The sequence below is a fragment of the Tiliqua scincoides genome, chromosome 11 (assembly GCF_035046505.1).
Source record: "Tiliqua scincoides isolate rTilSci1 chromosome 11, rTilSci1.hap2, whole genome shotgun sequence".
Taxonomy (NCBI): Eukaryota; Metazoa; Chordata; class Lepidosauria; order Squamata; family Scincidae; genus Tiliqua; species Tiliqua scincoides.
In genome coordinates, this window is record NC_089831.1 from 12,327,996 (window position 1) to 12,343,673 (window position 15,678).

Genomic DNA, 15,678 nt, shown 5'->3' on the forward strand with positions numbered 1-15,678 from the left:
CATCAGTTAACTGGTCTTTCCATCACCTTTTGACGACCCACCGAAAATCAGGTCACGACCCACGGTTTGGGAACCATTGCACTCAACTGTCCCCGGGTGCATCCGTGTCGGTCTGTGCCTTGTGTGCAGTTGTTCTCAGGGTCCACGTAACACACAGGTACGATCTCTGTACGATATTGCTGGTCCATTGCTCGTTTGTACCCATGAGCCTGGACACATTCACATGGATGCATGTGGCTGGTGTCTAGACATTCTGTACCTGGGTACAACCTAATGTGTGGACATCCCTTTTTGTGTGATACTGTTTTTGGGAAAGAGGAAATTGTTATGTATGTGAAGGAGCATATTATTTGTGCGCTGTATATCTTTGCCCATGCATACCCTGAATGTGTGAGGCAGGAAGGAATTGGAACATACTAGTCAATAATAATAATAATAATAATAATAATAATAATAATAACAGGTATTTATATACCGCCTTTCTTGGTCTTTATTCAAGACTTTATTCAAGGCGGTTTACATAGGCAGGCTTTATTTAAATCCCTTATTAAATAGGGATTTTTACAATTGAAAGAAGGTTCTTTCTTTCAAGAACCACTACATTCAGGTGTTTCATTCCGATCTGGCTTCACGTTCTGGCCTCCATCCTCCCACGCTCAGAGCAGATGGAATAGCTCGGCTTCAGCTTGTCAGCTGCTTCAAGGTCACACGGTGCCAGTGGCCTCGAACTGGCGACCTTGTGGATGTTATCTTCAGGCAGACGGAGGCTCTACCCTCTAGACCAGACCTCCTGCCCTGTCAACAGTGAAAGAATAATGGGAGGCAGTGTCCAAGTATGCTGTTTGTGGAGGGAGGCATCCTGAACAGTTTGTGTTTGCCTTGGATGGTGAGAAACCAGGAAGGGGTCCTGGAAGATGTCAGTGTGGCGTAAGATGCTCTTAAGGCTAATGTCAGGTAATGTACACCTGGCTTGCAGATAGCATGTGGATTGATTGAGAGGTGACAGATGGGGAGAGCCAAGGATGATGGATAAGATGCCCGGGAAAGGGTGGCATTCAGACTAGCCACAGTGCCAGCCAGTCCTTGGTTAAGGGGGCAGCAGTGCTTTGAAACGTGCCCTCAGTAGCATCAGCAATGGCTGCAGAGAGCAGCGTGGTGTTTTAGAGACAGCTGCCTTTGCAGCGCCTTCCTTCGGGGGGGGGTCTGTTGTGTTTGTTCTCCCGTGATTGAAACCTGGAAGCCTATGCTCAAACGCCTGCATGGATTAGTGGATGCGGAGTGATTTAATTGGTTGCCTGGGTGTTGGCCATCGACTCCCTGTGCTTAATGGAAAGTGTGGACACTCCTTTGTGTGTGTGTGTTTGTGTGTGAGGCATTCTTTCGGTGTCCTGCTGGCCATGACACCGCAATGCCTCGAATTATCAGTCGGGGACACTTTGGCGTGTCTGATTAGTCTTTTCCCTGACCATTTTCAGGAGCTGAAAATGTTCCCCATAGTATTGTTCCCCATGTTTTCAACACAACATCTCATCTCTGACGCAGAAATCAACCCACCAGTTTATCAGCAGCTGGCAGATCTTTGTCCAGAGGTGCCCGGACGTGCTTTGTGTCACACAGCACCGGGAATTTGTCCCCGAAATTTGCAGGCCATTAACTCCACTGGACATTTCTGAAGTGAGGGGGATGTCTGTAGCCATGTTGTGACAGCCTAACAGTGCATTCTGCTGCTTAAGGGACAACATCGGCACATTGTGAGAGTGTGCAAGGCCACCTGTAGTCTGCAGCGGCAAAGAGGAGAGCACTGGCTTGTGTAATGATTGCACAGTAGTGGATGTACCATGGAGCATGATAAAATTATAACCAAAATGTACACTTAAGCTCTAAGCCTGTAGAGCAGCGATTTTCAACCCCCATGCCGTGGCACACTGGTGTGCCACGAAAGGTCTGCAGGTGTGCCATGGAAGTTTGGAGGAGGGTCATTTATTAATAGGGCCGCTGGGGGGTGTGAGCCCCTCACCGGCAGTGCAGTCTGCCTTGTCGATTGTCAAGGCACACCATCATTTTGACAATTTTTAGCACCTTGTCAGTGTGCCATGAGTTGGAAAAGATTGAAAATCAGTGGTGTAGAGCAGGGGTGCCCAGACCCCAGCCCTGGGGCCACATGCGGCCCTCGAGGCCTCTCAATGTGGCCCTCAGGAAGCCTCCAGTCTCCAATGAGCCTCTGGCCCTCCAGAGATTTGTTGGAGCCCACACTGGCCCGACACAACTGCTCGCAGCGTGAGGGTGACTGTTTGACCTCTCACATGAGCTGTGGGATGAGGGCTCCCTCCACTGTTTGCTGTTTCACATCTGTGATGCAGTAGTAGCAGCAAAGGAAAGGCCAGTCTTGCTTTGTGCAAGGCCTTTTATAGGCCTTGAGCTATTGCAAGACCTTCATTCATTCCTATAAGGTCATCTTTAATATATTTATGTAAATTTATGAAAATTTATTCAAATTTTAAATGTAAATTAATTCTTTTTTCCCCTGACCCCTGACACAGTGTCAGAGAGCTGATGTGGCCCTCCTGCCAAAAACTTTGGACACCCCTGGTGTAGAGCCTCTTTAAAATGAGAATAGGATTTTTTTTTTCTTAACCAAAGTTGACCTGTAGCAAATGTGTTTTTATTATTACAGTATTATGATGTCCCGCTTTTCAACCAAAAAAGTTTGCAAAGTGGTTTACAGGCAAAGTCACATAATTAAATGGTGTCCTGTCCCAAAAGGGCTCACAATCTGAAAAGACACAAAAGAACACCAGCAAACACACTGTGCCGGGTTGAGGAGGGACAGTTATTCTCCCCTTGCTCAATATAACTGGAACACTGCTTGAAAAAAGTGCCTCTTTGCCCAGCTAGCAGGAGAAATTGAGAAATTAAGATTCTTTGGTGGTGAGTAGGCCATTTCCATAAGAACATAAGAACAGCCCCACTGGATCAGGCCATAGGCCCATCTAGTCCAGCTTCCTGTATCTCACAGCGGCCCACCAAATGCCCCAGGGAGCACACCAGATAACAAGAGACCTGCAAGGCCTCCTGGGAATTATAGTTAAGAACATAAGAACAGCCCCACTGGATCAGGCCATAGGCCCATCTCGTCCAGCTTCCTGTATCTCACAGCGGCCCACCAAATGCCCCAGGGAGCACATCAGATAACAAGAGACCTCATCCTGGTGCCCTCCCTTGCATCTGGCCTTCTGACACAGCCCATTTCTAAAATCAGGAGGTTGCACATACACATCATGGCTTGTACCCCGTAATGGGTTTTTCCTCCAGAAACTTGTCCAATCCCCTTTTAAAGGCGTCCAGGCCAGATGCCGTCACCACATCCTGTGGCAAGTTCCATCATCTTGTATCTAGGTAATGACTTTCATGTTGGTAAGGTGGACGTTCTTACCTGCTTGTGGCCCCTATCCTATCCAGCTTTCCAGATGCAGCCATGCCAACGGGCACCATCTGTGGCGGGGAGGCAGTCACGGAGGCCCCCTCAAGATAAGGGAGTGTTTGTTCCCTTACCTCATGGCTACATTACAGCTGCATCGGTGCAGAAAATCTGGATAGAACTGGACCCTGAGTTGTGTTATAGTTTTCCTTACTGTTTAACTCCCAGATAAAGGGAGCTGTCAGATAGTTGAAATTTAGTGTCTGTGTGTTCTCGGGGAAGCTGTTGAATGTACCAACTCGTTCAAAGAAATAGTTAGATCAGTGTTTTTCAACCCTTTACAGCACACTGACAAGGTACTAAAATTGCCAAGGCACACCGTCAGTTTTGGGACAACTGACAAGGCACACCGTACTGTTGGTAGGGGGTTCACGTCCCCCAATGGCCCTACTAATAAATGACCCTCCCCCAAACTCCCACAGTACACCTGCAGACAATTCGCAGCACATCAGTGTGTCACCGCCCAGTGGTTGGAAATGACTGGGTTTGATGCTCATGAATTGAAAGTCCTGTTCAGATGCTTTCTGAGCATTGATGCTGTCCATGTTGGGTTCTTTCTGTGTCCATTTCAAGTGTCCTCTAGCCTTTTTCCTCCGAAACAGTCCCATTTGGGAAGGGACTCTTATTTCTGTGTAACACCTTTTTATTCGGTGCTAGCAAATAAACCAGAGGCGTTTAAAATGCGCTCTGTTCTGTCTCTCTGGGTTCTTTCAGGTGGTGCAATGTCTGCGGCAGAACCACAACCGAAGGAGATTGCTCCGTCATCGAATTCATCCAGCACATTTGAGGCGGTGGAAACGGAAGCAGCAAACAAATACGAACCAGTTTCCCCCCATTGGTTCTATTGCAAGATTGTGGACTCCAGAGAGAAGTGGATTCCCTTTAGTGGACAAGATTCCGAAAAGCTAGAAAATGCTCACCAATCCGGTAAGTTGGAATCTATTGCTGGAATGTAGGTAGAAAGCAGAACCATCCTCCTAGGCCAGTGGTTCTCAAACATTTTAGCACTGGGTCACACTTGATGTCATTCGAAATGATGTCATTAACCTAGAAGTGATATCATGGCCAGAAGTGACATCATCAAGCAGGAAAATTAACTACCCCATACAACAAAATTAATTCAAATTAATTAAGTAAAAGTTGACAATAAATATAAGTTTATTTAAAATAAAGAAGAACCCTCTTAACCCTTCCAAGCAGCTGCTGGCATCCCCCAAGCATCCCAAAGGCTGCAGTCCTATCCACACTTACCCCAGGAGTAAGCCCCATTGACTATCATTGTTAAAAGCATATACATAGTAGCCTGTTCAAAGTACAGATCTATCATATTTCTCCAAATGCAGTCACATACAATGGTAGCATCAAGTCTAATGTATTAAAAATAAAATCCATTTTGAAATGAACGAGGACCCACCTGAAATTGGCTCGCAACCCACCTGGTGGGGCCCGACCCACAGTTTGAGAAGCACTGTCCTAGACCAAAGTCTAAGAAATTCAGCATCTTGGACTGTGTTAGTGGTGCTTGGAGGCCATCAGAACACATCTTATTCCAGAATGTGAAATCGCTCTTGCTAAAACTCCTCTCACTTGACTACATACCTCATTTTCGGATTACATTACAAATGGCTTAAAATAAATGGAACAGTGTGTTTTGAATATTTGCAGTTGAGAAACCCTGTTGATTTGCCACTTAGCACCATTCCAGTTCATATCCATGGATGGTTCTGTTTCACGGCCTAACCATAGAAGTGTGGGCCCACCACGTATGTTGGTATTGGAGGAGATTTACCTGCAAAATGGGTGTTGCAGGGGGAGGCAACCTCCAGAACCTGCATGTTGACCGACATGATTGGTCTAGCCTGGGCTTGGTTCACAGAGCCCCATTGTGAGTATGCAGCTTCCAGGTGCTTCCTTTCCTTCTCTGTCCTTGCATTCCACAGGTAAGCAGTCCGAGGAGCTGGTTGTCCCAACTGAAGGGGGGAGATACGATGTCCACTTAAAGAAGCGGCGGCGCTATGCCGTCTACTGGGAGGAAGTGGAATCCGAAGTGAGACGCTGCAGTTGGTTTTACAAGGGAGACAAGGACAACCGATATATACCCTACTCGGAGAGCTTCAGTGAAGAGCTGGAGGTAAAATTAAAGGACCATCATGCAGACTCTTTGTAGCTTATGAGTTTTCACGGCAAATCTTCTGACCTTTGGAATGTCCGATTTAAAATCATCATGTATTAAAAGCTGTGTTGGGAGATGGTGCATCTATCAGACCTCCCACCGATTTTTGTGTTTTGCTTTTTGGGAATGGGACGGTTTGGTTCAAGGCTTTGATGCTTGGGGAGAGGCGTGCATATTTTTCACCTTTCAAATGTCACTTTCCTGGTTTAAATCAAACCCCCTCGCATTACTCCTTGGGGCAGAGAATGTGGAAGACCTTTAGATCTGCAAACTAAGATCTATGATCAGACGGGACCTTAACTGTTCCACCCTTCACCTCAAGTTCTGTTCAGATTTACCCCTTGCTCAGCTTGCTGTTGAACTTATAAGAGCAAATTCTAGAGGAGGGTTATAAATATGTTAAAAGAGCCATACCATATTATGTTTTGCCCTGATAATTTAATATGTTTGTTGAACTTTGTGAAATATCTACTTGTGAAGGGTTGGAGTCCAATGTTTAGTAGTGTTAAATGCAGCCAGATAAGTTTTCACAAAATACTAGAAGAGTTCTCTGATCCTATCAAAAATGGAATGGGTATCGAAGGGCCCAATCCTGTCCAACTTTCCAGCTCTGGTGCAGCCACATTGCAGCCCCGAGGTAAGGGAACAAATGTTCCCCTGCCTTAAGGAGGCCTTCATGATTGCCCCCCTGCCACAGAATGCTGTACACGCCCCATTGGAATGGCTGCATTGGCCCTGGAAAGTTGGCTAGGATTGGGCTGTAAATGTTGTGAGCGCATGAAAATGTCTACATTGATTGCTTTTATTAACTCCTGTTAACTGGGCAGAGAGACCCTTTTCGAAGTGCTGTCCTCTAATATTCAGCAGGAGGGAGAGGAACTCTCTCTCCTTACCCCAGCTTCTTTCTCTCTTTCTCTGATTGTGACCCCTTTGGGGACTGGGAAGCATTTATGATTTATATTACTATGTAAACTACTTTGTGAACTACTCCTGTTGACATACATAAATATTCTTAATCATCATCATCCTAAGTCAGAACAGATTTTGTTGGAGAAGGGCTCGCAGACGGCCCCTGGGACAGGTGAGTCAGTGGTTCCATGCTGCTCCAATCTGGTAGGCATTCCCTGACAACTGTGTCCCAAAGTCAATGGTAGTAATGCAAAAGCAGACTATAGTCTTGTCTGTGTGTTAACATTAGGCTGACTTCTGAGTAATCATGAATAATATTTAAGTAACTGAAAAATGAAGATCTTGTAGAAATACCTTTGACTGCTTACAAGATTTTTTTTCCCCCTCTCTCAGGACACTTATATGATCTGCGTTACCCTAGATGAGTGGAAAAAGAAACTGGAATCCCCCACTAGAGAAATAATCATATTGCATAACCCAAAGGTACAGCAAAGCTGATGGCTTTTCCTGAGAACGTTCATTTTTCATTCTTCTTTTGGGTAAAAGTCATTCCTTCTTATCTGCGGATTTGATCCTATGTGGGACTTGACCTACGTCAGGAGGACCAACCTATACCTCCTGGGTGTGACTAGAAGAGCTTTCGGTTGTGCATGGGAGGTGATATGAGGCTTGCCTTCAGGAGGCCTTAGAAACACTATTTTGAAGCCCTTTCAAAGGCCTTCCGAAGGTAGGTGAGGCTGTGGACAGCCTCCCCAGGCCTCAGGCCACCTCCTGAACGTGAGTGATGGCCCCCACCCGTGGATTCAGTTATCCATGGTTTTCAGTATCCGCGGGGGTTGTCTGGGAATAAACACCCCCTCCCCTCTGGATACTGAAGTTCAACAGTATTATCAACACTGTTTAACTTGGAGGGCACAGCTTTGATTTTATTTTGGGACCTGTAGACCTTTCTGGAGAAGAAAATGGCCTTTCCAAACTAAAGCGCTTTGTGCTTGTTATACTCGGGCAAACATATATATTTTTAAATATATTTCAATCAGATTTTCTTCATTGTCATTTAGGGTCAAGAAAAGACTTCCCAGTGCCTGAAGTGGTGTGCCAAATGCTGTCTTCCCAGCATTTGGGCTGGTACTGTGCCGGCCTCTCCTCTTTCCATTCCCTAGATCAGGGGTCTCCAAACTTTTTGGCTGGAGGGCCGCATCAAATATTTGGCATGGCGTTGGGGTCCGGAAAAAAAGTTTAAATATAAAGTTTATATAAATAAATTAGAGATGGAACTTAGATGAATAACCTTTCTGGCCCTTAGAACACCCTTCAGACGCAACCAGAGCATAGTTCCAGTCATGTTTGGCCAAGTGAGCCAGAGGCTTTCAGGGGACAAGAGATTGGCTGCGGGCTGGATAGAAACTCGCCGTGGGCCACATCTGGCCCCCGGGCCGGGGTTTGGAGACCCCTGTCTTAGATTGGTAGAGGAGAAAGGTGGTGGAGCGAAACAGGAAGTGGGAAAGACAGTGGTGGGTTAGAGTGTTGGAAGATATTGAGTGCTTTAGCTCACCACTCTTCTCCACATTTTTTCTTCTGCTCCGCCCCCCTCTTCCTTCTTCATTTCAGCAGTGGAGGCCACCAGGAGGGAGGTGGGTGCCCTCTGAGTGACTGCCTCAGTCAACCTCATGAATGGGCTAGCCCAGCCACTCGTTGCTTAGAGATGAGACATTTCGAAATAGCTGGTCTCCACTGGCTGTGAGTATGTCAGACTGCGACAGACTCTTCCACTTCTCCGGTTCTAACGTGTGTTCTTTTGGTGATTCTTTTCAAGCTGATGGTACACTACCATCCAGTAGTGACGTCAGATGAGTGGGCTGCGAGCCCTACAGAGCAAGGCCGGCCAAGAACAGTGAAGAGAGGAGTGGAGAATATTTCGGTTGAAATCCCCAGTGGTAAGTGCATGTTCTCTCCTTCTCGCTGTGTTTATTTTGAACATGCCTCCCTTGTGTTGTTGGACTCATGCATAGGGCGCCGTGGTCTTCAAACCATGAGATGGTTTGGGACCCAGAATTGGGTCATGGCTCAGACTCAGGTGGGTCATGGAAGCAGTGGTGCCACCATTTTGTTTTGAACTCAGGCTGATACCATTTGAACAGCAGCTGAGTCTGGAGGTCCTAGGTGAAGTAAATCTTGCAAGAGATCTTGGCTTTGTAGGGATGGCTGTGGCCGAACCCCCACCAACTTCAGCGGACCTTTCTCTGACACATCACTTGATGGGCTCTCTGCTTCTCCTTGCATCGCATCCTTTTTTTTCTCTTCTGCCTTTCAGACTTGACTGTATGTTGTTGCTGTGACGTTCTATTTTCTTTCTGATTGGCCTGGAAGGAGAAAAAGGGGTGAAACAATAGTTGCAATGTAAACTGAATGGTCATTGCAGGGGGGTGCTGGCTGTTCATACATCCATTTCGCTCACCCGCTGTGCTCTTGAAAATGGGTCCCGTGCCATAGATTTTGTTTGGGATGGGTCCCAGCTCATTACACGTTGAAGACCACTGGCTTAAATTGATGACTCACAGTGCAATCCTATGCATGCCTATTCAGGAGCTTTCCCACATTTATCTAGTGCAGGGGTCTCTAAACTTTTCGGCCGATGGACTGCATCAAATATCTGGTACAGTGTCGAGGGCCGGGGAAAAAAATTAAATAATAAAATTTAAATAAATACATTAGAGATGGAACTTAGATGAATGAATAAATGAATGGGCTCAAATGCCCAAGATTTATCCAACCAACAACACAGCCCAAGAAATAAAGCACACACTTAAATGGACCGCCATTCCCCCACCCCACAAGCACAACTCTGGTTGTGTTTGACCAACTGGGCCAGAGGCTCTCGGGGGGCTGGCCGCAGGCTGCATCTGGCCCCTGGGCCAAGGTTTGGAGACACCTGATCTAGTGCTTTGTATTGTCTTTTTTTCTCCTCACATTTACTGGATGTTACGAGTAAAATACTTGACTTAATATGGCATTCATTGCTTCTCTTTATATTAAAAAAAATTGAATGGGTAGCATTTCAATCAGCAATACTTCTAACAACTGTTGCACCCATTTGCAAACAGTCCTGACTTCAGGTACTTGCAGCTTCTCCTTTTGTTTATTCCAGGAGAGCCTCCACAAATAGACCACTTGGTTTTCGTCGTTCATGGAATTGGACCTGCCTGTGACATCCGGTTCCGAAGCATTGTGCAATGTGGTAAGTACCCAGAGGAGAAGATCCTGGGTCTGTATCCCCAGAAGATCTGAGAGATGCGCGCCTGTTGTCTGCATTGTTTTGAAGCATGCTCTCCAATCTCACTGGTGATACTACTAGTGCCACTGACTGAAAACGAAACTGCTCTCTACTTTGAAGCAGTAAATCTTGCAGGTCCCACATGCATCAGCTGTATGTCAGTGGGTTTATGCCCAAGGTCTAACTAATAACTTTATTTGGGGGGGGATCGGATGTGAGGGCGATCTGGCTGCGACATCTGTCACCCCATTGATCGCCAGGGTTGATTCGGCTGATCTGGCTGGCTAGGCGGGTGTCCCCTTCCTCCCTCACCGCTCCATGTGCGTCCCTCCCGAAGCTGCGCGCTCGGTGGAAGAGGATGGCCTCCCAGATAGAAGGAGTGTACCGTTCTTCGGTCAAGGGTATACGATAGCTGCGCTCCCCTGCTAGAACCTCCAAACAACTTTATTTGGGATTGGAGAGCAATTTGCCCTCAAGAAAAATTTGCTTGTGGTCTGGAGGAGTTTTGCCTTCTCCTAGACCTAAAAATCTTTGAGCAATCTCTTGAGTTCAGATGGAACTGGCCTCTGCAGGGGACAACTGGAATATAATTTACTTTTTCCCCCAGTTTTAATACATTTGTATACATTATTGCATATAGAAATTATTACTTATATAAAATACAGGTGTGTGCCACTTAATTACCGGGATACATTCTCCGATCCTCGTTGTTATGCAATTAGGTCATTAAGTGAACATTCAGTTCAGTCTATTGCCTTTGTTGTGTACTCTCTGCCAGACACTAGCTGGCTGCACAGGCTATTGGAGGTAGATTGCTTCTTTGCTTTAAGAGCCTCTCTGTTGTGTAAATAGCCCCCCTGCTGCAGGCTATGGGAGATGCAATTACCTCATTAAGAGCATCTTTATTGTGTTTTGACCACCGTCATATACGCAGTCCGTTGTTAAGCGACGCATGCCTATATTGCAACTCTCTCTCAGAAGTTTGGGGTGAAGTGAGCTAAATCTTTCAAATAAAGCCTTAAGAAGTATCAACACAGGAATAAGTAGATAGGAGAAGATGACACTGTGATGAAGAGATGTAATGTTGATTTCTGTTGCTGTATAGTTTTAGTGGGTGTTTGGCTACAGAGGGGTGTCACGATGATCTCCTCCACTTCAAGAGGTACCACGACACCCCCTTGATCACTGCTGCCAATTCAAGTTTGTCCACTTGAATTGGCCTTGGGCTATGTATACCAGCCTCGGTGGGCTTTGAGGTGCACAGTGGTTGTTCCTAGCCTTGATGCAGAATTGATTTTTTAAAAATTTATTTTCTCCAGTGAATGACTTCCGCAATGTATCTTTGAGCATGTTGCCGGCGCACTTCAAGAAAGCTCAGGAGGAGCAGCAGATTGGCCGCGTAGAATTCCTTCCAGTCAATTGGCATAGCACTTTGCACACTGGAGTGGATGTGTAAGTTGAACCCTTAGCGCGAGCAGCTTGTGAGCTCTGGGCTTTTTGCATAAAATGCTATTGCTGTCTTGGCCATCATAGTGCCAAATATTGTAGGACAGAATGGGAATTGGTTGTCCCAGATTCAGCCTGCGCGTTGGGACCAAGAAGTGGTTTGTGACACAACCTTGGATGTGCAAGTACAACCTTGACTGTAGCCTTTCCTCATACTGGACTGGGTCACCTCCCTTACAAGGAAAGAGACTAAGGCTCTTCAGTCTAGAAGAGAGGCGCCTGAGGGGGGGACAAGATCAAGACATACAAAATTATGCAGAGGATGGATGGAGAGACTTTTCCCTCTCGTGTAACATCAGAACCAGGGGACATCCACTAAAATTGAGCATGGGGGGAGTTAGCACAGACAAAAGGAAATATTTCTTTACCTAGCATGTAATTAGTCTGTGGAACTCCTTGCCACAGGAAGTGGTGACGGCATCTCGTCTTGATGCCTTTAAAAGGGAATTGGACACATTTCTGGAGAAAAAGTCCATCATGGGTTACAAGTCATGACAGGTATGTGAAAGCTCCTGATTTTAGAAGTAGGCTACCTCAGAATGTCAGGTGCAGGGGGTGCACCAGGACACAGGTTGTGTCTTGTTGACTTGTGTGTTCCCTGAGGGATTTGGTGGGCCACTGTGAGATACAGGAAGCTGGATTCGATGGACCTTTGGCCTGATCCAGCAGGGCTGTTCTTATGTGTTGCTGCAGTGTTCCTAGTAAACCTTTTGCCAAATGCTTCTCTTCTCTCTCCTTCTGCCATCTCCCCAGAGATTTAGAACCACTGTGAATAACTTGTATTACCTGAAACAAAATGCCATGCTTTCCAGAACGCAGTGTAATTTTCTTATAAGTTGTCTATCTGCCCATCATAACCGTATCATTCAGGTCTACCTGAAAAGCCGAGCAATTCCAGTATTTCCCGGAGTTCCCTTCTCTGTTGTGTGTGGCTTGGCTTGTTTGCTTGAGTCATCTGATCTGATCATGCTGTACAGTAGTTTGTGTCAGTTGATCTGTTGGAGATGGGATACCTCTCAGGACCTCAGACTTCCTCTACTCTCCTGCCAACTGTCACACTGCTTTAAAATCCAGTAGTGGAAGCGGGGGTGGGAGAGTCTTTTGATAGCAGGCCAGTGTTGGTCAAACTCTGGGTTGGCTCTTCTGGATTGGGCCAAGTGCCTCTCCAGTCCGGCTTTCTGCGTCTCATAGTGGCCCAACAGATGCCTCTGGGAGACAACAAGATAACCAGTATCCTGTTGCCACTCCCTTGCATCTGGTTTTCAGAGAGAAGTAACTTCTAAAACCTGGAGGTTGCATACGGTTGTTGTAACCTGTGATGGGCCTTTCTTCCATTAAATCTGTCCGCTCTCCTTTTAAAAGCATCCAGGCCAGGTGCCATCACAAGATAAGATAAGATACTTGATTGTCATTGTATGAGGGGGCTGGGGGATAAGAATAGGCCCTCGGTTTGGCTGTACTTGTCGTAAGAGGCGACTAAACAGCCACCGGGTAGATGGGACTCGTCAGCCTGGGAAGGCAGCTCATCTGAGAGAAGGAAAACTCTGATCCCAAACCTCCGCTGCCTTGTGGCTACATCCAGTTATGGAAAAGGCTTCAGGAGTCAACCTCGAGGCAAAATCCGGAGCCGGAGTCCCTGAGGCAGTTCATGGCTGAACACAGTCACGTTCTGGCAACTCCTGCGACGCCGCTGGAACCAACCGTATTGGCTTCTGCCTTTCCATTGGACCATTTCAGCGACGTGGAGAGGGGGGATTTGCTGCATGGGTAACAGTCTATCCTCCATAACTACTTTACCCAGGCTTCATGCACTGGAGAGGACACTCTGTTCCAGAACCACCATTCAGAGCGCGATACCATGGTCTTCCGAGACTGAAGGATGCCAACAACGAGGTACAATGAAATTTCAGTGCACTCCAAGGCACGGACATAAAACACGTATACAACAATCATACAACACATTTAAATCCATCCCACATTCAATAGAATCCATCCCACAGCATCCTGTGGTGAGGATTTTCACTGATTAATTACACACTGGGTAAATGAATACAATATTTCCTTTTGTCTCTCCCAAGTCGCCTACTGGTCACTGTTATTAGATGTCCCCTGGTTCTGGTGTAGTGCAAGAGGGAAAGTAACTTTCCCCCATCCACTCTTTCTATACCACGCATAATTTTGTATGTCTGCCATGTCCCTGCTCAGACAACATTTTTTTTCTAGATTGGAGAGCCCCAAGCGCTGAAGCCTTTCCTCATAAGAGAGCTGTCCAAGTTCTCTAATCATTTTGGTTTCTCTCTTCGGTGCCTTTTCCAGACAACCCCACAAACTTGCACTTTTCAATAAGAAATGAAAATTGTCTTTATTTGTCTAGGCTTTCCTTTGTGATCCCTGATTTATACTGATGTTGGTGCTTCCTTCTTAGTGAATTTAAACTCAACATAAAAACCATAACATACCTTTAATTTTCATCGTCGGCTGCTTTGACTTGTGGCTGAAGAAGTCTCGAAAGTGGGTTTATCAAATGCGACTGACTTAGGGATAAAGTTGCATAGATTTGAGTATGGAGTGAGGCCTTCATATCTGTCCATCTCTGCAAGCGCATGTCTTGCTCAGCTTTTGAGGCCGAGGCTGTCTGCATGGCTGGATACAATAACGGTGCCATGTGGCCAGCTGGCGTCCTAATTTGGAAACTATCACCACCAGAGAAGCGGCGCAAGAAAAACTCTTCTCAATGCCCTTCTCTGTTTTGCCTTCAGAGACTTGGAAAGAATCACTTTGCCCAGCATCAACCGCCTGCGTCATTTTATCAATGACACGATCCTGGACGTCTTTTTCTACAACAGCTCTACCTATTGTCAGACCATCGTGGACACCGTCGCTTCCGAGATGAACCGCCTCTACCTGCTCTTCTTGCAAAGGAATCCCGACTTTAAAGGCGGAGTCTCGATAGCAGGTCACAGCTTAGGTATAGTTTGGCCCTTCCTTCTTCTCTAAGCACTGTAATGACAGACACAACTTGTATGTAGGTCGAGTATCCTTTATCCCCGAAATGCTTGGGATTTCAGATTCTGGATTTTTTTTTTTTTTTGGGGGGGGGGGGAGGATTTTGAAATATTTACATATACATAATGAGATCTTGAGGAGGTGAGGTGGCTGAGTGGTTAAAGACACTGGACTGTCGGCTGGAAGGTTGGCAGCCCAGGGTTCGAAATCCCAGTGCTGCAGAGCAGGGTGAACTCCGAGCTCCTGTTAGTTGCCTCAGCTCCTGACAACTTAGCAGTTCAAAAGCATGTAAATGCAAGTAGATAAATAGGTACCACTTCGGTGGGAAGGTAACAGCGTTCCATGCACTTCGGCGTTTAGTCATGCTAGCCACACAACCTCGGAAGATGCCTTTGGGCAACGCTGGCTCCCTCGACTTGGAAATGGAGATGGACACCGCCCCCCTAGAGTCGGACACGACAATCATGCAGTGGAAACCTTTACCTTTTTAATGAGATCTTGGGGATGGGACCCCTGTCTAAACATGAAATTCATTTGTTTCATATACACCTTGTACTCGTTGCCTGAAGGTAATGCTATACAATATTTTTAGCCAATTTTTGCATGAAGCGAAGTGTTTATTGAACAATCAGAAAGCAAAGGCGTCACTTTCTCAGCCACTTGTTTTAGATTTTGGAGAATTTTTGGATTAGGGATGCTCAACTTGCATGTTATTGTTATGGTTATTGTTATTTATATACTTCTTTTCAATGGAAAGCTCACAAAGTGGTTTACAGAGAAAATCAAACAACTAAAATGGCTCCCTGTCCCAAAAGGGCTCACAATCTAAAAGGATGCAAAAGAACACCAGCAGATAGCCACTAGAAAAGGCAGTTCTGGGGTGAGGAGGGCCAGTTATTTTTCCCCCGCTAAATAAAAGAAGCACCCACTTAAAAAGTGCCTCTTACCCAGTTAGCAGGGGTACCAGATTTCACCCTCATTAGCTGCATTTTTAGATATTTATAAAATCTATTTTTTAAGCATCACAGAACCACACACCACCCTGTAGCATGCCTACTGCTGGTTTGCTGAGAGCCTTGGGGTAGAGCCCTGTCCTAGGCTCTCCCTGTTGTGACCTTTCCCAGTGGTGTGTTGGGCTCTATTTCTGCCACTGGTCATGAATGTTCAGGGGTCAATTCCTTTGATGGGTTTGGACACTCGACCAGTGTCCGCTATTCCCCAGGAAATGGAGGAGAAGACATTTGCAGCACACACACCCTCTGAACTTTACTTGATCACATATACAGGTTCACCTATGGCTTTTCTGGGGAAGGGAAGAACTTTATTAGCTTA

At 46.2% G+C, this 15,678-nt stretch overlaps 1 protein-coding gene across 2 annotated transcripts in view; it reads left to right on the plus strand.

Annotated features, from left to right (window-relative positions):
* DDHD2 (DDHD domain containing 2) overlaps window positions 1-15,678 on the plus strand; it is a 34,146-nt gene that overhangs the window by 1,398 nt on the left and 17,070 nt on the right. For both annotated transcript variants that reach the window (XM_066639438.1, XM_066639439.1), the window contains exons 2-8: window positions 4,193-4,405; window positions 5,419-5,609; window positions 6,954-7,043; window positions 8,377-8,497; window positions 9,709-9,798; window positions 11,154-11,286; window positions 14,100-14,308. In XM_066639438.1, coding sequence (XP_066495535.1) covers window positions 4,201-4,405; window positions 5,419-5,609; window positions 6,954-7,043; window positions 8,377-8,497; window positions 9,709-9,798; window positions 11,154-11,286; window positions 14,100-14,308 — 1,039 coding nt within the window. In that variant the 5' untranslated portion in view covers window positions 4,193-4,200. The remainder of the gene's footprint in view (window positions 1-4,192; window positions 4,406-5,418; window positions 5,610-6,953; window positions 7,044-8,376; window positions 8,498-9,708; window positions 9,799-11,153; window positions 11,287-14,099; window positions 14,309-15,678) is intronic.